Source organism: Danio rerio, chromosome 16, assembly GCF_049306965.1.
Source record: "Danio rerio strain Tuebingen ecotype United States chromosome 16, GRCz12tu, whole genome shotgun sequence".
Taxonomy (NCBI): Eukaryota; Metazoa; Chordata; class Actinopteri; order Cypriniformes; family Danionidae; genus Danio; species Danio rerio.
Genome location: NC_133191.1, coordinates 19,927,016 through 19,954,515, shown reverse-complemented (window position 1 = coordinate 19,954,515; position 27,500 = coordinate 19,927,016). Strand labels below are relative to the sequence as shown.

At 38.3% G+C, this 27,500-nt stretch overlaps 2 protein-coding genes across 20 annotated transcripts in view; both read left to right on the top strand.

Moving 5' to 3' along the window:
• Positions 1-4,500, top strand: part of fhod3b (formin homology 2 domain containing 3b) — a 352,315-nt gene extending 347,815 nt beyond the window's left edge. For all 19 annotated transcript variants that reach the window (XM_073925424.1, XM_021466894.3, XM_073925423.1 and 16 more), the window contains 2 exons: positions 2,948-3,109; positions 3,936-4,500. In XM_073925424.1, the coding sequence (XP_073781525.1) occupies positions 2,948-3,109; positions 3,936-4,018 (245 nt within the window). In that variant the 3' untranslated portion in view covers positions 4,019-4,500. The remainder of the gene's footprint in view (positions 1-2,947; positions 3,110-3,935) is intronic.
• The window catches only part of LOC141378071 (uncharacterized), a 502,199-nt gene that overhangs the window by 295,020 nt on the left and 179,679 nt on the right, over positions 1-27,500 (top strand). The gene's annotated exons all lie outside the window — the stretch shown is intronic.

Sequence of the window (27,500 nt, the reverse complement as noted above, 5' to 3'; positions counted from 1 at the left end):
GGGGCGGAGCAGCTCTCGTAGGCGGGCGCCTTCGGCGAGGAGCAGGTATGAATGGCACGGCGGGCGGAGCGGGCTACGGACCGCCGATAAGACATCACCCATCAACTGATCTCTCACCGCCTTGAATTCCTGGGTGAATTTACAGACGGTATCGCCGAACATGGCTTGGGATATGGGGAAGTCAAGAAAGCGGACTTTGTCGACTTCGCGCATATCAGCCAGGGGTGGCGCTCCTGGATCACTAATGTGGACATCGTCCTCCCCAACGCACACGCAGCGGACTCAGTAGTCCGAAGAGCTAAGTTGGCGGCAGTGCGGAGCTTGTAAGCCTGGGTTGGACCCACCCTCGTGCAGCTTGTCCAGCGCCTGCGCTTGGTAGCGCTGGTAGGTGGCTATCGCATGCAAGACGGAAGCAGCCTGGCCCGCAGCTATGTAAGCTCTAGCTCCGAGGGAGGCAGATAACTTACAGGCTTTGGATGGGGGACGAGGCGGACCCCGTCAAGAAGAGGCGCCGCGCGGATTGACCGCCATCGCGCACTCAACCTGAGGAATCGCCACATACCCCCTGGCTGTTCCACCGTCAAGAGTGGTGAGGGTGGAGGGACACGCAGCACGAGCAGAGAAAAGTGCTCTTCAAGACCGCGTGAGCCTACTGTGCACCTCCGGGAAGAAGGGAACACCCCTCTAGTCGGTTTGGAGATGGTTTATCCCCCAGCTCCGCGGCCGAACCGACTAGAGGGGTGTTCCCTTCTTCCCGGAGGTGCACAGTAGGCTCAGCAGCCCGGGAAAGCACCGCTAACATGTCCGTTTCAGGATCCGTAGTGACAGCGCTCACCTGCCCGGAGGGGTCTGGATCATCGGACAATAAAAGCCCACCCTCCGATGCCGCGGTGGACGTCTGGTCTCCGGTGTCATCGGGCGTAAGGGCTACCATCTGTTAGACGGATCGCTTCCCCCGCCCAAAGCTTGGATGGAGCGCTTAGAGGAGCGGGGTGTCCGCGGCGCCGTGGGCGACGGATTATCTCTCGCTGAAACTCTCAGATCTGCCCGAGTGCCCGCTGCAGAGCAGGGGACCACTGGGGTGGTTCGCCCTTTTGCAAAAGCTAGCCGCGATATTTACTGCGCAACAGTCATGGCATCGCAATGACGACATGAACTCCACGCGAGCAGCGCATTAACATGCTGGACCCCCCAGGCATGCAACGCAGTGCCCGTGCCCATCATCCGAGGACAGGAAACCACCGCATCCAGAAACGCACAGTTCGCAGCGCCGTCCTGAAAAGGACGTGCTGCATGACTGTGTTGCTCTTTCTGTGAAGTTTGCAACTTTATACGCACCGCTCTGGAGGACCCGACCCAAAGAACGCCAGGCAAGGGAGAAACCCAGCTCGACCGTCTGCCACTGCGTGTACACACTCTGGACCGGGAGAATGCTCTCGTTCGCTCAGAACGGCTGGTCACAGCAGGAGGAACCCTCATCGACTCGATCAGAAAGTCTCTGAAGCGAAAAGGATGGCGTTTGTTCGCTCCAGGTGTGCTTATATGCTGGGATAATTGGCAATGAGGCACACCTGTGCAAGCTTACGCTGCCAATTAATTGCATTCATTGGCCCGTTCAATACTCTTTCAGACAAGCGGCTTCTGAACCGAATCCTCCCATTTTGTGGATTTTCACAAAGATCAAATCCACTTAATAGCACTGAAGTTCCCCAACCGAAGGGGAACACAAGGACGCAAAGCCGCTAAAGAACGCATATTGAGAAACAGCTACAGCCTTGGAGTCGGTTGCTATAGATACGGATGTTGGACGAGGCGAAGTTCAAAGTCCTTCCTGGGGTTTCTGTAGTTTCAGAGTTATGGTGTTGACCCGATGGCTTGTTGTTGAAGCGGTGACGACTGGCAGAGATGACCGGCAAAAGATGACAAAGAAATTTCCTTTGTTCAAAGTTTTATAGGCTTTTGTAGAGGCTGGGTCTACACAATAAGTGTCCAATCAGAGAAGCTGTGGGGTGGGGTCACACTGCAGTTGCCTCCTCTTGAAGGCTGGGTTGGCAAATTGTGTTGGTGCTGCTTTGATGGCAAAGTTGTTAAAATAAAGAATCATAACATGGACACTTTTTATAGTATGGTTTCTTCATATAAACCAATGAATTTGAAACTTTCCTAGCTTTTAATCAATACCAAAGATGAAGTATTTCACAAACATTCTTTAGATTGAATTTGTCACTGAGGGCTATAGCTCAGTAACTATCCATAAAAGTTTTGTTAAACACATGGAACATGTACACACAGAAACCTACAGAAACATAAAGCAAACATACATTACTCAAATAAACACAGTTTTACTTAAATGTCCATTTAAACTTTAAAAGCTTTTCTGATCGCTTCTTGGTCTGCCTAGAATGTGTATTCCTCTCAGACGCGGGTCGCAGGTGTGAATCAAAAGGCACTTCTCAAAAACCGGTTTGGAGGGTTTTTAAGTGTAGAGCCTCTTTTATTGTTTTAAGGTGTAGAGTTAATTAGCACGCAGTTGTGATCGTGAATGGCAAGTCATCCTCTGGATAACCTTTTGCTGGGTGCCTTTGGATTGCTTTGAAAATGAAATCAAAGCTCAGACATGTAGGTACCAACCAATCTTTTAAGAATAATATGGTCTGTGACTTGTTCGGTTCTGGAACAATCCGTTGACCCCATACACCATTGACCCTAAGTAGTATAATGGAATTCAGTAGTTCATAATTTCACCTTTCTTCAAAATATTTTATTTTTTGTAGATAGAAACTTAAAAAGATTTGAAACTACTTGAGAGTAAATAGTGAGTAAATTTTCATTTTGATGTAAACTTTCCCTTTAAACTTTGCTTTGGCTTACAGTGTTCTGTCATTTCTGCCAAGCTATATTTACTAAGACTAAATCGAAACTTGTTGTCTTCTCATCTGTTTCCAAGGTCATACAGCACTTTTGTCCACTGCAAATGAAGACACTTCTAATTGCACAAATGACACAGCAGATGAGATCATGGAGCGGATTGTGAAATCAGCCACTCAGGGCCCCAGTCAGAGAACACAGCCTCGTGAGAGGAGACGTTCCAGAGCAAACCGCAAATCCTGTGAGTCTCAAACACTAATTAATACACCTTGATTTAAATGCTTTTTGGTTGATTTGATTACAAATAGATGTCCATGGTTTAAACCTGTGGTCTCATTTAAAAACTTGGCTTGTCTAGAAAATAGAAATTACCTCACAAAGGTTGCAAATAAAAACAATCTTGATATGCGCACCTTCAAGTAAAGTCTGGACTAGAGTCGTTTAAAGTATCGATTTCAGTACTAAGTTTTCCAACGTAATATATTTTGATCAGGTCTTCTGCTCAAGAAGGCTTGATTTATTTGATCAAATACAGTAAAAGCAAGAAATATTGTAAAATATTATTGCAATTTATAACTGTATTCTGTTAAAATGTTATGTACTATTGTGATGGCATATCCTTTCAGTTATTCAGTCTTCAAGCGTCTTTTCAGAATTTTTTATTTTTTTTAATGACTGATACAATGTCTACTACTACTTATTCCTATTCCACTACTACAACTACTACCCCTTCAGAACAAAATTTGAACAAAAAAGTTTTACAAGACTGTAGTGATTACAATGTTACTCAAATTTATCAGGAAATAATTACAATTAAAACCTATTAAAATATCTTCAATATGTTTGTACAAATTTACAAAACACAAACATTGATTGTTATTTAAATAGAATTTTTGTAAAATATTTAATAAATATATAATTTATTACTATAATTTGTATTAGTCTGAATAGCATTTATTACCATTTTAAAACAGCAGGTGTTTAATATTATATATGATTTTCTGATCTCCCTTAAAAAATGGCATCATTCTCCACAGTTGCCTCACACTTATTCTATCTGTCGACAGTGAGAAGAACACTGAAGAACGGTCTTACCCCGGAGGAGGCACAGGCTCTGGGTTTGGCCAGCGGCTCTGAGATGCAGGTGTGAGACAGCAGACGCTCAGGGTCTGGACAAATAATATGAGCTGGACACACATGTTTGCTTGATTCTGGAGCAGGTGCATGTTTCTGGGTTTGTCTTTTACTGTGGACAACTGATATTCTCACAGGAGAAAGGGATTATAATTACTAACCCATCATACTATGCTTATCCTGGGGCGTGTAGTCAAACCTTTATTAGCTTCACTTGCATTTGCATATTGTCCCAGCGTGGAATGATTGAAACCACTCAGGTGCACGTCCACCGTTCCTGCTCTTTACCAGTGGACTGTTAACTTGAGTTCCCAAATGTTATTTTAATGCATTTTTGAAAGAAAACAAGCACAGTTGCTGCGCAACTTCCTGATGCACAATGTTTCTAGACGCTCACACATACACAGAGAATGCTTGTCTAGTTCTCCAGTACAAAGGCAAATATCCATCTCTTACCGCTGTGGCCTTTAAAATAAACCCAAAATAATTTTGTTGGTACTGGCTGTTTGGTTTAATTCAGATGACATTAAGTAGTAGCACCTTTAGCGATCACATCTTATGTAAATCAGTGGTGATTTTTATAGGTTACCACTGTGATAAATTTGTTTGTCTCACCTGTTTTAAAAAAGGCAGGGTTTGTGTTACATGTCTGGTTAGCTTCAGTTGAGCTGTGAAAGCTGTGTGTCCACTAAAGTATTTTACTGTAGCTCTTTTCAAAATGCCTAGCTGTAGAGTGTTTCACGCATTATGCTGTCAAAATGTCAACTGATACAAGGTTAAAAGACCAGAAATAACCAAGTTGGCTGGCGACAATGGCCTAGTTGTTAGTGCGTGGGCATATAGCACTTAGGTGCTCATGGTGACCCAAGTTCAATTACAGGCTTGAGGTCCTTTGTTGATCCTTTCTCTCTCTCTCATTTCTGTCTCTTCCCCAGTCCTAAAGGTTTAAACATCTTTAAAAAAAGCATTTAATGTAGAACTATTTTCAATTCTAATCAAGATTCAAAATGTTAAAACTATAGTTCACCCACAAATTAAACTTCTCTCATCTTCTTGTCATCTTTTCAATCCCGTTCGACTTTCTTTTTTCTGTTAAAGCATCAGAACCAACTGTCAACTTCTATAGTATTCATTTTCCTATTTTCCTAATTGTGTAAATTATCATTTCGGGTCACTCAATAATTTGTAGTCTGAAATGTGCCTACAGTGCAGTGCTTTTAGTCTTTTTTTGTTTTTCACTTGAGACGGTTAGTCTAGGCATCAGTTACTAGCAACTGTTTCCACAGATCATTTGTAAAAGATATACCTTGTCCTACAACCAAAATTCTTAAACTTTCTCGTCAAATCTCTGGTAACCAGAAAGAAATAAAATAAAACATATATGCTGCATGGTGGGACGTCATGGGGGCACAGTAAAGAAGGTCGCTGGTTCAAGCCCCGGCTGGGTCAGTTGGCTTTTCAGTGTGGAGTTTGCATGTTAATAATAATAATAAACAACTCCTTACATTTATATAGAGCTTTTCTGGACACTCAAAGCACTTTACACATAGGGGGGGATCTCCTCATCCACCACCAGTGTGCAGCATCCATCTGGATGATGCGATGGCAGCCCACAACCACCCATGAGTATGAGTGTGAATGCAAGAGTGTATGGGTGTTTCCCAGTGTTGGGTTGCAGCTGGAAGGGCATCCGCTGCAAAAAACATATGCTGGATAAGTTGGCGGTTCATTTCGCTGTGGCGACCCCTGATTAATAAAAGGATTAAACCGAAAAGAAAATTATTGAATGCTGCATGGTGCTATGTTGTTTTTGGAGATTTTCCACTGCATTCAAGATAATACATACTATTTAGTCCTTATTTTAGAACCACCTACGGTGAGGTTCATAAACACTGCTGATTAGTTCGAGAGAATCATCATTACCAGCATCACTTTCAATGTGAGATACTGTGTGCTCATTTGTTTAAGTTGCGTTTATGTTATGGAAGCATAGGTGACACAACTATAGCGATAATTAGCGGTACTAAACTGCTGTGGAAATCAAACCAAACCGAAGTTAGTGGAACTATACCGAGCAGTGGAAAAAGTGACTTCAGTGCATCTGTTTGTTGTCATTTTTAAAAAAAAGTTGAAAAAAAAAGAATTAATTTATATTAATATATTAATTATAATTAAAAAGAATTATAATTATATGAATAGTAGCTATGAAAAAAATGCTTTGGTGGACACATGCTTTAGGGGAATTCTTAAAATGTTTTCTTTTTTCCCCTTGTGTGATCAAAACCTGTTTAACTCTAAGATAATCAACTTACTTTCACACAAATAATGACAAACCAACAAAAAGTCTGTATTTCTCCCTCCAGCTTCAATTTCTTCATGCATTTTCTCTTTAACAATACGTTCATGTCATAACTTGAGCTGCAAAAGTAGACAGATTTCTAATTTAACTAAAAGGACTTAGCCATATTTGTTAAAAAAAAGTGATAGCATTTTTATCAAGAGTGCCTTGAAGAAATGTGGTTCTATCAGAATCTGATTATTGGCATTTCAGGAAAAGTAAGTGGGAAACATTTAGGGTTTTTTTCTGGCATTTTAGAAGAATAGCTCTCTTAAATCACAATTTTGATTTTGCATTAAACCTTGAAACTCACTTAATTTTCTGTTGTTGGGGGAAAATGGATATTGTGAGTTAATAGTTAGCTCTATTTAGATCAAATTAAACAGTTAATGTGTTTGTTGCAAAAAGCTATCATATTACTCATATGACTTTTAATATAGCCCTGAAATCATTGGACTACTTTTTGGTGCTTTTACTTGTTAACTGCTATAGATCAATACAAACGATTGTGAAAAGATCTGCATGACAATTCTTCATAAAACATTTTTTTACTGAAAAAAATCTAAATCCTAAATCCTGGTTTGAAGCCAGGATGTTACAGAACGTTAGCAATAGTTGGTCAACAAACCCTTTCCTGTTTTTTGTTTTTTTCTTTGTGTTTAAGTTAATTGCTACATTTTTTGTTGATGTTTGTTTTGTTTTTTCTCCACAATTTACCACAGAGACACGTCCAGTGTCTGTGATAGTAGAACCATTTAGCACCTTATCATGTGTAGCATGCAATTTCGCAAAAGGAATTGCAAAATGGAGTGTTATAGAGTATGTTTTCACCTTTCCCTCAGATTTTTACTCTGAGTTATGTGGATAAGAGACTAGATACTTGTAAAGTAGAACCCCGATGTAGAGGCTAAACATGAGACAGATGCTGTAAAATTGTGTAAATGTCACTTCAACTTTTTTATTTGATGTTGTGTTCATGTTTTGTTTGTATTTTGTATAGAATAGTGTATTATAGGTCAAATGCAGTGTTATTCTGTGAAAATTCTAATTTAAGAGAAAGCAAGCCATGCATGGTTTAAATAACAAACGTCGACAGGCCGTGTCATTATATTTGGGGATACGTGGATAGAGCCTGTGATGTCTTGATACCCTGTGAACGTAGCTTTTGTGTTTCATGTGTTTACGCAGCACAGACTTGAAACATTGTCATGCACCAATCAGACCTGCTCAAATGGCCTTTGCTATTATTGTTGCACTTGCATACAGAGTTTCACCCACTGCTATAAGTGCCATAACAAGTTGGTTTTGAATAAAAGATCAAGAATGTGAAGAAAACAAAACATGAATTCTAAATTCTAAAAGGACAAGCATTTACTGTACTTCGCAATAAAAAGCTTTTACAGCAACTCCTAGAACTCAGAGTCTGACTTTTTCTTTGTAACTGCGTGACTGAGCCAATTGAGGTTCTCTGATACAATAACAAGTGGTCAGTTAAAATCTACTGACAACTCTTTTGAGATTAAACTTTATTTAGACCATTCTCTATGTGATTTTGTCATCACTTCTGCAGGAGTGCTTAACGCAACACCCAAATGAAGAAACCCAATGCTATGCAGCTTACAAGTAAGTGGGAAAGCAATTGAATAAAAGGGTGTAGTCTGCAACAATTTTGATTTGGTGTGCTCACAATCACATTTTGTCAGAAATTATACTGAAGGTTTTTGACTTTCTCTAGAAGTGGGTTAAAGTGGACAAGCTATGATTTGTGTAATCTACGAACAAGGCATGGTACAAATGCAGCACACTAACCATGTTGCATTATTGAAATAGAGGCTGTTTGTACCTAGTCACCTCTTCATGACTTTTTATGATTTCATAGCCACCCTATTGTTAATTATATGCATAGCAGTTATATGCATAGCCACCTATTTAAATCCAACCCAAAATGTATTTAAGACATCTAAATTTGATCACTCACACAACTTCAGGAGGTGGTCTGCATTAAAACTTGTCTAAATGACGTCTAAATGCATCTAGTTGTTGAAATCACATACACAAGAGCGTGGTTCAATAATATTTAGTTCTGATGACTGTGCAGGCCATACAAGATATTCAACTTCACCTTCATGTTCATTAGAATGATGTCACCAGTCTTGCTGTATTAATGCATTATCATCCTGATACATGACAGCGCGCTCAGAATACAATGTTTTAACCATTTGGTACACATGGTCCCCCAGAATGGTTCGGTAGTCGTTGGCACTGATGCACCCATCTAGCCCAAGTATTTGGCCTTGGGAATGCAATGATATTACTGTCCAAACCATCACTGATCCACCACCATGCTTCACTCTGGGCATGCAACAGCCAGGGTGGTATGCTTCTTTGGGGCCTATCCACACTCTAACTCTTTTTTTTTTTATGTGGGAAAGACATTGACGTATAAGATAACTCATGTTTCACATTGTCCACAGCCCAAGATGTTTGCTGTTGGCACTATTCAAACTGACGTTTGGCACTGGCATGGTTCACAAAAAGTTTGGCTACAGCAGCCCAGCCATGTATATTGACTTTGTGGAGCTCCCCAAGAACAGTTTTGTTGGAAACAGGAGATTTGGGCAGCTGTAGGTTTATGTTTTTGGATACAGTAAGTTTGACACCTGGCCATACCTTTCTCAGGTGTTATGCTCACATTACCCTGGATACCATGGCTCTTGATACATCACAAAAACTTGCTGTTTTGGTCACAGATGCACCAGCAAAATGCATACCAGCAGTTTGTCCTCGTTTGAACTCTGATATGTTAAACATAATGCATGCTTGCAGTATTTTAAAGAGTCACGAAATGCCAAAACACATTTTTTGAGCTGTTGACAGTCGTCTATGTGTCCCACACTGCTAAAAACTGTTTTAGGACACATATCTCACTAAAAAGTGAAAATTGGTTGTTTTACGTTATTTCGAGCAAATTCATACTTCCGGTTTGAAACTAATTTTTGAAGCTGCGTCACGGCCATGAGATCTTAGCATGTATTCCAGCGTGTAGACTGGACTTCTGTACCTGGGTGTCCCGTATTACGTCTCTGAGTGTTGCATTCATTCTGCTGACCATACGAACTATAAATTTGCCATCTGAATGAACAAAGAAAGGACACTGATAGCCATGGGCGTGGTAGTGGGGGGAAAAGTGGACCTGACTACCCAGGGCCCCGTCTAGGGAGAGGGCCCTTTGAAATCCCACCAATTTTTTTTTTTTTTTGTAGCCTACTTCGAATTAATTGGCCCCTCCAATTGATGTCAATGTCATTATTTATTTCAAAATATATTGATAACACCCCCCCCTAACCCCCAACCCCCGAAATGGTTTAGTCCGCCCATAGACGGCAGCCGGCGGCAAACAAGTATCGCAGTGAGTAGAGCCTGATCATGCTGCGCAAAAAGGCCAAATCGGGCTTTCAAAAAAAGAAAGGAGGAAGGAGGAAGAATGAGGGGAAGCAACTGATGACTGCTTTCTTTTCAAAAGGTGAACTGAGTTTGCTTGTTATGAAACTACATCTAATTAAAGTTAACAGTCAACTCCAGACAGCTGCTGCTAAGGCAGGGCTCAAAATTGCGACCATTTTGGTCGCATATAATGCTGATTTGTGTACAGTCGTTACTAGGGAAACCGTAATATTTCAGCGCTCTTAAAGCGCCCCCTTGTGACAGAATGAATTTTTATTTCCAATAAATTTTTTTCAGCTGTTTATGGTCAAATTATTGCAATTATCGATCCATGTGTAAATGTGAAAGAAGTTAATGTGCCTTTTAAAAATCTAAACAATTAAGTAATACTAATATAAGAAATGATATACTTGATTTATCCCTTTTAATGGTATAAAGGTTGAAATGCCATTGTATTAGATATTTTTTGTCTGTATACGTCTGCAAGATGTCTGTTAAAGATCTCTTGATCTGGAAAGCACCTGCTGCATACAAACGTCTGGCAGACGTCTCCGACATCTCCGAGATGTACGTGTGCTAAGCAAAATCAGCCATTAAGAATTAAGATTGGCGCATAACTAAAAAGAAAATGGGTGCTCCTAAATTTTTTGGGATGCTCCTAACTTTTTGAAGTTGGGAGCACCAGTGCTACTAAGTAAAAAAGTTAATTTCGAGCCCTTTAATGTATGTATGCTAATGTTAAATCGTTAGCTTAGTTTGTCAACCAGGGTGCTTGTTGCTGTAAGTAAATTATGGGCCAAGCCAGCTAATGATTCTGAGGGTACAGTTGTCTCATGTTCTCCTGTTCAAAAATAAATGTTTTTAAATCAAAACTTGCATCAGTATCATGGATCAAAATGTCAGTACACAAACCCGATGTAGCCTACGGTTTAAAGGTATTTGAGCACAAGTAGGCCAAATGCATCAATTTGGTGGTAAATGAAAGAACCAGTCATTATTATAATCTGATTTGATCATAGATTAAAACACTATTTGTGCATGTTTATATTCAAATAATTTTTAAAAAATGTGTAGGGGGCCCACTGACATTGAGAGGGTACAGGGCCCAGAATTTGGTGCTACGTCCCTGCTGATAGCACACACTTACCGAATCTGTGGACAGGACAATCACCACATACTGGAGCTGCGTCTTTTTTTAAAGGAGACAAGCAGCAAATTCGGATCTCACCATTGATGAGAAATACTCTCGAGTAAAAAATGGTCCAAACAAAGGCATTTCTGCCGTGCGTCGCGAGCACTGATCAAACATTTCACCGTCATTAAACACACTGTCTTTCTCCCCTGCGCATGCTCAAATGACAACTCCTATTTTCATTCAAACAGGGGGTTTTATGGTCCTTTAAGCAAAACTGTGCTATTACTCTACTAATTAAACCTTCACAATCTGCTCTTACTGGTGGAATGTGCAGTCAATTAAGATTGGCCACCAGGCTGGTCAAATTTAGCCATGAAACCCCCAACACTAAATAGGCCAGTGTTTCAGTTTAATTGTATAAACAGTTCCCTGTATATTTATTTTTGGCTGGTTTTATTAAAGGTTTAATTATAAAAATAATCTGAAGCCCCTACCAATATGTCCCAGCTGTGAAGAATAAAATAACTATACAAGTGGTCATGTTGCAATTCCAACCCCAACACAGAAAAAGTTCGAACAGTATGGAAAACGCAAATAAAAATAAAGTTGTGATTTCTAAATGTCCTTTAACTTGTATTTAATTGCAGACAATACAACAAACAGGCCCGTGCAGAGACCGTCTAAAGGGCATGTGCAGGATAAATTTTTTGAAGAGCGGGGGGGAGGGGGGGGGGGATGCGCGCGTACTGAAGAGCGGTGTTGTCGCGCGCCTACTGAAGGGCGGGACCGAAGGTGTGCCGCGTCGCGGGGGCACTTTTGATCATTTTGGAAGGGCACTTACTATCCAAGACTAAAAAGGGCATGTGCACTGCACAGGTTGAGCCCTATGTGTGCACGTGCCTGACAAAAAACATCATTTAATTTATTATTTATTTTTCAAAATATGTATGCCAATTTTAGTTCTTGTAACACATTTTCAAAAGTATTTAACATTTCAAAGTGTTAAATACTTTACTGTTTTAAATAAAACAGTAAAGTATTTAACACTTTGAAATGTTGCAATTCCATTTCACTACTCTTAAAAGATGATTACGTACTGAAGACACCAAGTGATGAAGTGTTTCAGGTGTATTTTTTCAAACAAGTCTTAAGGTGGCCAACAGTACCGGGTCATTGCTGTTGCAAATGCACCACACATTCTCTATTAGAGACAGATTGAGACAACAGGCAGACCAGTCAAGCACCTGTATCTTCTTCCTCTGCAGCCAGGACTATGTAATGTGTGTAGAATGAGGTTTTACATTGTCTTGTTAAAATGAGGGGTCAAGATGGCTGCGTGCGATGTAGTCGCGTGTTAGTGGGTGTCTTCAGGAACTTTGGAATAGGACAATAATGTAACTGGAATTCCGATTTTTTGTTTTTTGCGACAAATGAGAACTGAACTTGCACCTTTAACTGCCTTGGTCTATTTATGGGCAAAAAGAAAATGAAACAGATTTGTAGAAAAACCGCACATGTTAACACGATGGCTTCAGATGACAAAGCTAACAACAATGCTATCAACACACAACTCCAGGACATGGAGACTTCAGATAAGTTTGAGGACAGCAACTGGTTTGATTCAAATCCAGAAGTAAGTGATCTACTCATGACACCCTTACCGGACACCCCGTCAAAAAATACGAAAAGAGATCCGTTAGACCACCATGACAGCTCGTCAGAGATTCTGTCTGCGATCCACGAACTCTCCGGGAAATATGACAAAATGCTCCAAAAAAAATATCTGCCATTGAATTATCTACCAGAGCAACAGCGAAACAGATTTAAACTTTATCTTCGACCATGACGCAACTTGTAACGGACGTTGCTGTACATAAAGAATCCTTATCTGCTATACCACTGAGATTCAAGCAATCAAAAGACGACCAAATCCATGAAGCTAGAACTCTGGGAATGCAAAAGATACAGCTGGAAATGGACCCTGAAATTACATGGTGTCAAGGAGAAAGAGGGAGAGAACACCTGAGGAGTGACAGTTGATATTCTCAGCAATGTTGTTCCAGGAATGAGTGATGACTTAGAAAGAGTTATCGACATCGCACATCGAGTGGGTCCAAAAAGGATAGATGGGAAACCCAGATCAATCATCATTCTTTTTGCACTTCATCGTTTCAGAGACATCATCTGGCAAGCAGCCAAAGTTTGCAAGTTTTTAAACAGCAACCAACTCCGTCTGACATAAGCGCTATATCTAGAAGATCGTCTCGCCAGAGAAAAAACTTTGGCCTCTGGTCAAACAAGCTAGAGACAATGGAAAGAAAGCTTCTAACAGAAGCTCTTATGCGTTAACTGATGGCCAGAAATACAACTATTCTGAGGTAGAATAACTCTCTTGTACCAAGGACTGTCAATCTTCAGATGCTCGCAAATAACATGTTTCTATTTTGTGAGGGAAAAAAAAAAAAATCCTGTTGCTAAATAGTTTATGTAGCCATAATGTTCCAATGAATCAATAATTTAACTATCCACAGCCCATACTTATATTTGTATGTATACATACATTGAGATGTTAAGTTGCAAATTCTTGTTATAATGTTATAATGCGTTGTTAGTTGCATATTGTTCCTATTCCTGTTTACTCTAATTACTGTTTAGTAGGTTTAGCTGTAGTGTTAGTTCTAGTTATGGAATACATGTTTAATTCATTTTCTGTATCATCTTTAAAAGTAAGGGGTTTAAAGAGAAACTATAAAAATGAAAGCATTTTTTATTTTTTTATTTTGTAAAAGTAGTGAAGCAGTATTAATCTTTTGTGTCACTCTTGTGAAACTGATGTGAAGTTCTGGAAATATCAGTAGGGTAATTCTATTTTCTGTAGCCACGGCACCAATCATTCAGCAGGAGTTATGATTATTACACAAATTCAATGGCAATATATTGGAATCTAAAATGGCAGAAGAGGGCAGGTGGATTATTTTAGTAGTTAAAAAGGACAATTCTACATTTATTCTTTCTAATATATATGGACATAATAATAAAACCGATAATAGTAAAATGTTTAATAAATTAACCATAGAACTTAAAAAAATAATTTCTAAATATCCAGATATTTTAATAATTTTAGGTGGTGACTTTAATGAGTGTGTTAATGATGCAGTAGATAGATTTCCCCTTAAAGCTGCAGAATACCAATTGCTCAATAGTAATATTGCTTTTTTGTGTTCTAAATTTAATTGAATCGATTCGTGGTGTTTCTTTAATCCAAACAAAACAGAATTTACATGGCCTAATAAAAGCAGGTCATTGCAATCTAGGATTGATTTTTTTTCTAATTTCTACTTCAGCCCTACCAATTGTATATGAGTCATTACATATATTTGCTCCTTTAACTGATCACAAATTGGTTAAATTACAATTGCTATGTAATACAGATAACAACTCTAAACTGAGAGGTTATTGGAAGTTTAATAACTCATTACATAAAGATAAATTGTTTAATGACAAAATAAAAGAGCTTTTTTCCGATTTTTTTTCTGAATTACCTAGTAATAACTGTAAAAGTAAATGGGAATATTTCAAATATAAAGCTAGACAAATAGCCATTAAAAGAAGTAAAGACCTTAAAAAAAACATAAATAAAAACATTCAAAATCTTTTAGACAAAGTAAATTCACTATTGCAAAAAAAGTTGACCCCTAATGAAGATTTGCTCTTAAAAAGTTTAAACGCTCAATTAGACAATGCTTTTTTAGACCTAGCTAAAGGTTTTTTTTTATCAGATCAAGAGCTGAATGGCTTGAAGAGGGTGAAACTAACTCAAGTTATTTTTTTGCACTAGACAAATGAAATTATAAAAGAAATTCGCTTACTGCTCTTAATATTGAGGGCTCAACCTGTACAATACCTTGTAAAATCTCATCTTTCGTGTCAGCGTTTTATAAAAAATCTTTACTCATCGAAGTTTGATGCTCATAAATGCGAAGAATTTTTTCACACAATTAATACACACATACCCATGATTGATGAAGATTTTGCCAAATTTTGTGATGATGATTTAACTAAAAAGGAAATACAGGCTGCTCTATTCTCGAAGAAAAAAAAAAAATCCCCAGGTATTGATGGGTTCTCTGTAGACTTTTATACACACTTCTGGTACTTAATACAAGACATATTATTAATGCTGTATAATGAATGTATTGCTGAAAAAGAAGTGACAACTACTATGAAACAAGGAATCGTTATTCCAAAACCAGAAAAGGATTCACTTTTAATCGACAATTGGAGACCCATTACATTATTAACAGTAGATTATAAGATATTAGCATTGGTATTTTCTAACAGATTAAAAACTAAATTAAATCTTATGATTACAGAATCTCAATCTGGCTTCTTAAATGGTAGGCATATTAGTAACAATATAAGATTGGTCTTGATCTAATTGATTATGCAGATTTTATTCAATCTAAAGCTATAATTTTTTTTCTTGATTTCTACAAAGCGTTTGATACAATAGAACATAAATTTCTTTTCCAGTCTCACAAAGAATTTGGCTTTGGCTCAACATTCATTAATATAATAGAGATGTTCTATAAAGATATATCAAATTCGGTTATTATTAACATGTTTACATCTCAAAGATTTACAATAGAAAGAGGTGTCCGCCAGGGCTGTCCTATTTCCCCTTTTTTATTTATTTTAGTTACAGAATTACTCTCTATATCTCTTATTAATAGCCAAAACTTAAAAGGTATACATATTTTTGAAAGAGAAATAAAAATTTCTCAACTAGCGGACGACACCACTTTATTTTTAAAAGAAAGTTATCAAATTAACAAAGCCATAAAATCAATAAAAACATTTTAGGTTGCTTTAGGTCTTCATTTAAACTTAGATAAATGTGAAATCTTAACTCTGTATGATTGCAGTGACTTGCTGTTAAATGGTATACTAGTAAAAAAAAACTGTTAAATATTTAGGTATAAATATATATATATATATATATATATATTAATAAAAATAACTTTGAGAGACAAAAACTAAATTTTTCATCTAGAATAAAAAAAAACTCAGAATATCCTCAATCTATGGCTACAAAGGGATCTATCCATTTACAGTAGAGTTCTTATATCAAAAGCTGAAGGTCTCTCCCACCTAGTATATCCTTTATTATCCTTAACTGCTAATGATAAAATAAAAAAAGATATAAATAAATAATTTTTTGATTTTATTTGGAAAAATAGATCTCATAAATTAAAAAAGGCATTAATTTCACATAACAAAGATAAAGGGGATTAGAAGCTATTGATATAAAAAATTCTATAAATTCTTTCAGAGTCAGTTGGATTCAAAGATGTTTAACTAGTTCAAATTCAATATGGTTCTTTATTCCCAATTATTGGTTTAATAAAATTGGCGGTCTCCCATTTATTTTGAAATGTAATTTTGCTCCAAATAAACTCCTTATAAAATTAGCTAATTTTTTACCAGCAAGCATTACTGGCTTGGAAAATATGCTATTCCTATAACTTTTCTCCACATAAAAAATTTTTATGGAATAACACTGATGTTACAGTTAAGAGTAAATCCTTATTTTTTTCTAATTGGTATGACAGAGATATATTACATTTATTTTCCTTATTTGATGACTAGGGGAACTTGTTAACTTATGAACAGTTTATGAAAATTCATCAATTTCCAATACCATTTAAGAAATTTAACATTATTGTAAATGCTATCCCAAAAGAATTAATACATCCAACAAAAAACATATTTTATATACAAATAAAAAAAAACATAGAACCCTCCTTATTATTAGAAGGTATTAGTGTATATGATAAGAAATGCAACAACAAACTTATCCTTCGAATTCTCCAACAAAAAAAATCTTATTGCTCCAAAAGGGAAATCATATTGGTCAGCATTAATAGAGGACATTAATTGGAAAAGAACATGGCTTCTCCCATATAAATATGTAATCCCAAACATAGCAAAGGAAATCCATTTTAAAATTCTACACAAAATATACCCAGTCAATGCATTAGTCTCAAAATTTACTGATATTGCAGATACTTTTTCCTTTTGTCAGGAAAATGAGGAAACTTTGACACATGTTTTTTTACATGTAAAATCTCACAAATATGAATAAATCCCAAGCAACAAAACAAATCTTTAAACTGAAAGAAATTATTTGTTATTATTCTAATTCCAAGAATAAAAATGAAGAAATATATATATATATATATATATATATATATATATATATATATATATATATATATATATATATATATATATATATATAAAATAACTTCTTTATATTATATGCTAAATTCTTTATCCACAAACAAAACTTACTTAAATCCTCTTTCTCGTTTGCCCATTTTCTAATCAAATTGATTCCATGCTTAAAGCTATACATCTATCTAACAACAAGAAATTATGCAAGTTAATAGAAACTTATGAAAATATCATGCTTCCAGTATGTTAGTAATTGATGCTTTCTGTATTTTTTTTATTTTATTTAATTTTGTTCTTCTCCTTTCCTCATTTTGTTCTCTTTTTTATTTTCTTTCTATTACTCCTTTCTTTTTACTTACTGTTCTTATTACTTTGTAATTGTATATTCTTGTATTCCAGTCTTGTTCAGATTACTTCCTGATTTATATTGTAAATTTCTTTTTTTCAAAATAAAAGTTTGTTTGAAAAAAAAATAAAATAAATTGTCTTGTTAAAATATGCATGGACGTCCCTGGAAAACGTAGCAGGATATTGTGCTCTGTTACAACCTCCTGGCTCAAGAAAGTCGAAACAAAACCAAATAAAGATACAAACCAGAAAATCAAATCAACTTAAATATATTTAATCAAAAGTAAAATAATACATAAATATAAAGAAAAAAAAAACAAAAAAACTCCAAAGCTAAAGAGGGAAGGATAAACACCAGCAGTCCTGTTCTCTTGGTCTTTATCCAAACGCACATCACAGGTAACACTCCACACTTGGTCCAAACATAAATCACAGCAAAACACCGCACCTGTTCAAAACTCCAGAAGAATACCAGATAATGGGCCACCTACATCTAGTGGACACCTCCCCTATTAAAAGAGGCCCCAAAAAGGACTCTGCAACAAACAAAAATCAAATACACAAGGACGATACCCCCCCTCCACACACACACACACACTCACATCTTATCTCTTACCCAACTTTAATTCAGTACATCCGCCATAACATTATCTCGCCCTCGAATATGCTGAATGTCTGGGCTGTAAAGTTGTAGCAACAATGACCAGCAGATAAGTCATTGATTGGGACTTCGCAAAGATTTCATGAACGTGAGCAGATTGTGATCGGAAAATACTTTAACGGGAATGGGCCCGGATGGAGTGATGAACGCAGAGAACTCTTGCGCACGAGGAGTTAGTGGAACTTGATAATAACCCTTCAAAAGATCATTTTTAGATATGATCTTTGCTGAACCAACAGAATCTACACAATCCTCCATTCGCGGGAGCGGAAACGAGTTGGGTTTGGTAACGCTGTTTAACTTCCTTTATTCCGTGTAGAACCGAAATGTTTTATCGGGCTTAGAAACCAGAATGCAGCGTGACGCCCAACTGGAATAGGACGGTTTTGCAAGGCCAGTATATAACAAATACTGAACCTCGGCCTCCAAAAATGCTTGCTTGTCAGGAGAAACTCGATAAAATCTTTGTCATATAGGCAAAGACTCGCCGACATCAATATCATCATGTACCAAACCTGTGCATAAGAGAATATATGAAAAAAGCTATGAAAATTCAGTTATTAAATGAATCAATTGCTTTCAGTTCTCATCAACTAAATGTTGTAACATAATATCCAATTTAGTCAATTGCTCTGAATTACAGAGTCGAGGTTGAACGATATAATCAGATGGAGCGCTCTCTACTTCACACTTTGTAACCGTAGTCACGGGAGATTTACTCACCTCGGTAACCAGAGTGACAGGTTTAATTTCAGCACCAAGGACAGTGCTCTCACGTGTGCGACAGAAGTACGGTTTTAAAAGGTTTACGTGACAAAGTTGAGTGGATTTCCTTTTATCTGGGGTCGAAACTATATAATTTTGGTCTGACACGCGCTTTACAACGCAATAAGGTCCAGTGAATCTCGCTAAAAAAAGATGATCTTGTAACAGGAAGCAAAACCAAAACTTGATCAAAGGGAACAAACTCACGGCGCTCAGACCGGCAACCATACCATAATTTCATCCTATCCTGCGCTTTACTAAGATTTTCAGACGCTAACATACCGACCCGATATAACCTTCGACGAAACCCATTTACATATTCTAGAAGATTTAGTGGTGGTTCCCTTTCAACAAGGTCATTCGTTAAAAGTGATAAAGTACCTTTAATCTTGTGCCCAAGGACGATGTCATTAGGGCTGTTACGCACCGTCTAGGGATAATGCACAACATGAAAGACAAGACGACAAAAATAAATTCAAAGATTTATTGGGGTTTGAATTCGGGAGCTGACAAGGCCAAAATAACAAACAAAAATTCCTTTATATTAAATCTCTAACTTACCTGATCACAAACAAAAGAAAAGAAAGTACAATTCACTTCCCTAACTACCTAACACAAAAACAGAGGCAAAAAGGTTTTACAAAGAAAATGGCGTCAAACTCCTTACTATCCCAATATATACACTATTTACAATCTATTTACAAAAACAGGCAACCATATTTGAAGGACAATCCAAAATCAATGTCAGCAGGCAACAAAGGTCAAACAAGCCGGTGGAACAAAGTATCATGAACAAAGCAAACACTAAACAAACAGTACTCACAATTCTCAATATAATCTCAGAAGTCAAACAAAACAAACCGTACTCACAAATCTCAATATTCTCAGTCCTATCACATCAAAAAACTCTGCACTATACCACAATCAAACATTTCAACAAACACAAGCAAGTGACCAAAAACAAGATGGCTGCCAAGGAAGTGGTGTCATGGCTTTTTAAAACACTGTAGGCCAATCAGGATCAAGCAAGCTGGAAGTGGCCAATTGGATGTGTTCTAAGCAAAACAGGAACAATAAAAAAAAAACAGATGAGACAAGACAAACATAGGATTGTAACACCCCCACACATAAGTGTAAACATGGTTACAAGTTTACAAATGTGATCTAGACAATGAATCTGCAATTATATTGTCAGTACTTAATTTGTAAATTAAAACTTTGACAAATGAGAACCCACCGCATCAGTCTCTGATTTTTGTTACACATTTGCTGAAGAAACACAAGTGAGTTGTGGTCAGTAAATACTTCAATGGGTTTTGGACTAGATCCGACATATACTTAAAATGTTGCAATGCTAACAAAAGAGCTAGTGCTTCTTTTTCAATGGTACTGTAATTAACCTGATGACGATTGAATTTTTTAGAATAGAAACACACAGGATGGTCGATTCCTTGTTCATCTTCTTGTAGCAGGACAGCACCGGCCCTCGTACCACTGGCATCCACTTCAAGTTTAAAAGGTCGGGTGAAGTCTGGGGCAACTAAAACAGGAGCATTACACAACAAATTTTTAAGACATTTAAAGGCAAATTCACACTTAGAGTTCCAGCTGAAGGGTACATCTTTGCGAAGGTTATCAGTTAGAGGTTTTACAACATCAGAAAATTTTTTACAGAAATCTCTGTAATAGCCAGCCATTCCAAGGAACCGCCTGAGGTCTCTTTTAGTTTTGGGCACAGGAAATTCAACAATTGCCTGAACTTTAGCCCCTAGAGGGCGAACAGTACCATGACCAACTTCTTTTCCCAAGTATGTTACAGTGGCATGACAGAACTCACATTTAGCTAAATTAAGAGTAAGATTAGCTGCTTGAAGTCTTGAAAACACTTCCTCCAGTGTTTGTAGGTGACTACCCCATGTATCTGAGTAGCATACCACATCATCTAGATATGCTTCACAATTTCTTACATTAGCCAATACTTGATTCATCAAGCGTTGAAAAGTAGCTGGAGCGTTTTTAAGGCCAAAAGCTAGAACTTTGTATTGTAAAAAGGAGTCTGGGGTGGCAAAGGCTGAGATTTCAGAAGCACGCTCCGTGAGCGGCACCTGCAAGTATCCTTTAAGCAAGTCTAACAAATTTAGCACTTCCAATGCGATCAATGCAATCCTCCATTCTGGGAAGAGGGTAGGAATCGGATTTGGTTAATTGATTCACCTTTCGATAATCTGTGCAAAAGCGGGAAGTTCCATCAGCTTTTGGAACCAACAAACATGGAGAACACCAGGGACTACAGCTTGGCTCTGCCAAACCATTCTCAACTAGATACTGGGTTTCTTTTTTCATTATTTCACGTTTGACTGGATTCACACGGTAAGCATTCTGCTTTACTGGACGATGGTCACCAACATCAATGTCATGCATCAACACACTAGTCACAGTTGGGACATCTGAGAAAATACTAGAATACTTGTTAATTAAGTGTACAAGCTCACTTTGAGATGAACTTGGCAAATGGGAAAGTTTTGAGGCAAGAGATTCTAAAGTTTCAGAATTTTGCAATTTAGCACCAGAAAGATAAGCACTTCCTAAATGAAGATCATCTAGGCAAGGAGAATACTCTGGAGAAACCACATCTATGGATGTTACAACAGCAGGAGTTACCACCGGAGAACTGACAGAGTCTTTACAATCAGGGCGAGAGACATACAATTTAAGCATATTGATGTGGCATATCCGAGTCTTTCTTCTTCTTTCAGGAGTTTGTACGACATAATCAGTTTCACTTAATTTTTCCTCAATCACATAAGGGCCTGTGAATTTTGCTTGTAGAGCAGAGCCGGGTAAAGGCTGCAATACCAGAACTTGATCATCAACCTTAAATGAGCGTTGGACAGACTTCTTATCATATCTGCTTTTCATTCTGGACTGAGAGGTTGCTAACGACTGTTGTGCTAGTTTCCACACTAAATGTAAACATTCACGAAATGAACTCACATGATCCAATACATTCTTAGGAGTAGTGACTGACTGACTTGTAGAAAGTAACTGTTCTTGTAACAGTTTCAGTGGTCCGCGAAGAGTATGTCCAAATACTAATTCAGCTGGGCTGAATCCAAGTGATTCCTGTACTGTATTGCGAATAGCAAACAATAAAAGTGGGACATCTTCATCCCAATCTTTCTCATGTTGGAGACAGTAGGTTCTGATAAGGGTTTTGAGGGTCTGATGAAACCTTTCAAGAACACCCTGCGATTGTGGATGGTACGCACTAGAGACAATGTTGAATGTTTAGCTCTTTCATGACCTTACGGAAGATTCTTGACATGAAATTTGACCCTTGGTCCGACTGAATAAACTTTGGCAGGCCAAATGTGGTACAGAACTTTACAATTGGCTTCACAATGGTTGGAGCCTTTAAGGAACGCAGTGGGATAGCTTCAGGAAACCTAGTAGCAGAACACATCAAAGTTAACAAGTAGGAGTGACCAGATTTAGTCCTTGGTAAAGGTCTAACACAATCAACTACAAGTTTCTCAAATGGCTCAGTCATGATTTGGTTTGCCAGCAACCTGACAAGCGTGACAAGATCGACAATAGTGAGACACCGTAGACTTCATTCCAGGCCAAAAGAAATGTTTCAAAAGATTGTTATAGGTCTTCCTAATACCTAAATGACCAGACAATTCATGGTCAAGAGCCACACTTAGCACATATTCTCTGTAATCTTTTGGAATGACTACTTGAAATACAGAGCTCCAGTCACCCTTCATGTTTTCTGGACTCCATTTACGCATAAGTCCCCCTCCATCTAAAAAATAAGCAGCTGGATGATTGGGTAAGTCAGATATCTCAATCACAGCAGCAAAACATGACTTCAACGTATCATCTGCACGTTGTGCATCTATTAAGCGCTGTTTGTCAAAAGGAAAGTCAAATTTAGATTCTAGACTCAGATTCTGTAAACAAGCATCTTCAGTTTTGTTCTCAACATCTGGTAAATCTGAATTCATGAAGGAATTAGAAAGATCAATTTCCTTATCAAGTTTACGAGCTTGTGCACGAGTCACAACACAAGAACGAAATACACTGGGAAACTCTCGAGTCAACACATCCTCTTCTGGCACACAAGGTACCTCAGTAACCTCAGGAAGACAAGAAACTTTGTTCCCTGCTAAATCATTCCCAAGGATAAGGGAAATTCCCTTCAGTGGTAACTGAGTATGTACAGCCACTTTAACTAAGCCAGTCACAATGTCAGAGCGTAAATAAACAGTGTGCAAAGGAACCCTAACCACAACAAGTTCAATTCCCTGAACTAAAACATCTGAATTACAGCTGGACTGTGAAGAGAATGGAAGCACATCTGCCAGAATAAAAGACTGAGCAGCACCTGTATCCTGAAGGATGTGAACTGGTTTTTGCTCCTGATCTAATTCAGAAAATGACACTACACCTTCAAACACAAATGGATAAAAAGAGGGATCAATAGAGTGTACTAATTCAGAAGTGTGAGTACTCGCAAAGGCCACAGTTTTAGATGCATCCTGAGCTTTTCTCTGATTTTTGCGCAGTAACACAGGACAACCAGCAATTAAATGCCCCTTTTCATGGCAGTAATAACACTCTCGGGACCCTGTTAAAGATTCAGCAATGTGATCATCTTTTGGCACAGCTACTGCTGTTCTAGCGCTACCCCTGCGATCTATAACAGCACGAGATGAACGGGGGGACGTGAATGCAACCTTGTGTGTGAGCACAAACTCATCAGCAAAAATCGCAGCCTCAGATAGTGATGAAAGTTTTTGTTCATTCAAATAAACTACAATCTTTTCTGAAATGCAATTCTTAAACTCTTCCACTAAAATGAGTTCTTTCAGCTGCTCAAATGTGGTAATTTTACTAGCAGCACACCACTTTTCAAACAGTGTGGTTTTCTCACGTGCAAACTCAACAAATGTTTGACTGGGGTTTTTCACATGCTTCCTAAACTTTTGTCGATAGGCTTCTGGAACGAGTTCGTAAGCTCTTAACACGGCAGCCTTAACCGAATCATACTCCAAACTTTGCTCAAGTGTCAGTGCAGAACATACTTCTTGCGCTTTGCCAACCAGTTTGCACTGTAACAATAAAGGCCAAATATTTCTTGGCCACTTTAACGTGGCTGCAATACGCTCAAAAACAGTGAAATATGTGTCAACTTCACTCTCTCTAAATGTAGGAACCAATGAAATTTGTCTGCTAATATCAAAATCAGTGTTAGGACTTACCGGTGTCACAGATGGCACTGCAGGAAGAGGAGAGGAGGCATTTACTGGACTCTGCACTGGAGTGCTTCCCTTTGTCAGGGAAGAAGGTGAACATGGATTTTGTCCAGTCTTTGATTCAAGTTCCAGCTCTTTCAGCCAGATGTCTCGTTTTGTCTCAAGCTCAACTGCTCGAACATGTAAAAGCTGGCTCTCATACTGCTGTCGACTTAACTCCACCTCCAGTTCTTTCAACCGGATTGCCAGCTGTGGATCTGTTAGCGAAGGCGGATTAATGGGATCCATGCTCGCAACATCCGTAGGTTTGAACTCTGCCTCAGCAGCTTCCAACTCTTCAGATGATACTGTATTTGCAACACCCAAACCCTGCACATTCGCATCAGGTAAGATCTTTTGTTTAACAAGCTCCATGTACAATGCCTCTCTGATCTCCTTTTTCAGTGCATTTCGAGGTATGACTATATCAAAAAATTCTGCAATCAAAAACAAATCGTCTTTGCGACATTTATCTAATTGCTCCTCTGTTGGTGCAATTGTAAATTTATCAAGTTCAAATTTTGATGCCATGCCAATCAAAGTAGTTGAGCCAATCACTATATTTCCTCCCTTATCAAAAGAAAAACCCCAGGCAAACAAATGCAAAAACAAATGAGCCAAGTAAATTCAGCTAATAGAGCAAATAACCAATGGACGAGCCCCCAATTTCATGTTACGCACCGTCTAGGGATGGTGCACAACATGAAAGACAAGACAACAAAAATTAATTCAAAGATTTATTGGGGTTTGAATTCGGGAGCTGACAAGGCCAAAATAACAAACAAAAATTCCTTTATATTAAATCTCTAACTTACCTGAACACAAACAAAAGAAAAGAAAGTACAATTCACTTCCCTAACTACCTAACACAAAAACAGAGGCAAAAAGGTTTTACAAAGAAAATGGCGTCAAACTCCTTACTATCCCAATATATACACTATTTACAATCTATTTACAAAAACAGGCAACCATATTTGAAGGACAATCCAAAATCAATGTCAGCAGGCAACAAAGGTCAAACAAGCCGGTGGAACAAAGTATCATGAACAAAGCAAACACTAAACAAACAGTACTCACAATTCTCAATATAATCTCAGAAGTCAAACAAAACAAACAGTACTCACAAATCTCAATATTCTCAGTCCTAACACATCCAAAAACTCTGCACTATACCACAATCAAACATTTCAACAAACACAAGCAAGTGGCCAAAAACAAGATGGCTGCCAAGGAAGTGGTGTCATGGCTTTTTAAAACACTGTAGGCCAATCAGGATCAAGCAAGCTGGAAGTGGCCAATTGGATGTGTTCTAAGCAAAACAGGAACAAGAAAAAACAAACATGAGACAAGACAAACATAGGATTGTAACAAGGGCTAAATCTTAAACTCGCACAACCTTGCATGCTGCTAACAATAACCATGGGAGTCCCTCTTCCCAATCTTTAATTAGCTCATTGCAGTATGCTCTTAAAAGTTGTTTTAATGTTTGATGGAAACGTTCGAGAGCTCCTTGGCTCTCCGGATGGTATGCACTACTAATATGATGTTTTACACGCAGCTGTTTTAGCACTTGAGCAAACACGCGAGACATGAAGTTAGTGACTGTCAGTCTAAATAACTTTCGGCATTCCAAAAAGTTAAATAAACTGAGACAAAGCTTTCACAACGGCTTTAGTCGTGATTTTTCTCAAAGGATAAGCGGCAGGGTAACTTGTCACCTGATACAGCACAGTTAGGAGATACACAGAACCTGATTTAGACGGACTTAATGGACCAATGCATTCCACAGTCAAATACTCAAAAGGATGGCTCACAGCAGGAATAGGATATAGCGGTGCTGGCGCTAATACCTCATTAGGTTTACCTACCAATTGGCACGTATGGCAAGTCTTAATATATTTCGCCACATCTCTTTTTAGTCGAGGTCAAAATAAATAGTGCATTATACTGTGGTACGTTTTCTCAACCCCTTGATGTCCGGCTACACCACCATGAGCTGTTTTAAGCACTATGTCACGAAACACTTCGGGAACAACAATTTGAAAGATGGATTCACCCACAGCATGATGCAAATCAAAACGCCATCTCTAATAAAATAACCAGCAGAAGCACTCTCAAAATCATCATTTGGCTTTACAGCCTTAAATTAAGTTGCTGAATCAGAATCTTTTTCCTGAGCTGATATTAAATTGTCGCGTGAAAAAGGAGGAAGAACAGGCAACTTAGCTAACGGATCAAATTAACGCTTTTCTAATTCTTCATTCTGGGCAACTTCCGCTTTAACACTCATTGCATGGGTTACAGCGCAAAAAAACAAAAACGTCAGGAAAATCATGATCATTCTGATCTGTCTCTAAAGACAAACAAGTAGTGGTTTTAACGACCGGTGGAACAACACACCGCCACACACGATCACCAGCTAGATTATTTCCTAAAATTAAATCAACACCCTCTACAGGTAACAATGGTCGTAAAGCAAATTTCAACCTCTCCTTGAACTAATTCAGAATCCAACTGAATCCTTTGTAAAGGAACAATGAATATTTCTAATCCACTGGATCAGAACACTACTCCCTATAAAAAACTCAGGAGAAAACTGCAATTTTGACTTAAAAATAAAACTCTCAGAAGACCCAGTGTCACATAAGATTTTAACTGGCACTTTAACAGAACTTATACTCAACGAAACAAACCCTGAAGTAATAAACGGACCATAATCTGGCGAGGATTTTAGAGGGTCATGACTGTGGTCTGGGATTTCCCCAGACAATGCTGTGCGAGCGCATATTAGATAATCGTCCAGGTAAGCGGATATGCATAGACCCTTGTGTCTCAGCGGAGACAGCGCTGCTTCCATGCATCTGCTAAACACCGGCGGAGCTAGACTGAGCCCGAATGGAAGAGTAACAAATTCGAACACTTCATTCTGAAAGGGAAACCTGAGATATTTTCTGTGTGCTGGATAAATGCTTATATGAAAGTAAGCATCCTTGAGATCGATCGCGGCAGACACAGGGAATGAAGTGCTCTGTGACAACGCACTTGCGAACGCGTGCCTGAACTCGGCAGACCACATGGTGGCCGAATGCTCTGCAAATGAACTTGTGGAATTGCCGTCGGCAATCCACGGAATATTGTGTGTTGAGGGGAAGCTGAACTGGCCTGAACACAACTCTGAACCATTTCTCCACCTAAATTCCACCTCCTCTGCATTTTTGCGGGTGGGGAAACAAATGCGGCAGACTGTGGAGAAGACATCGCAGAAAACCC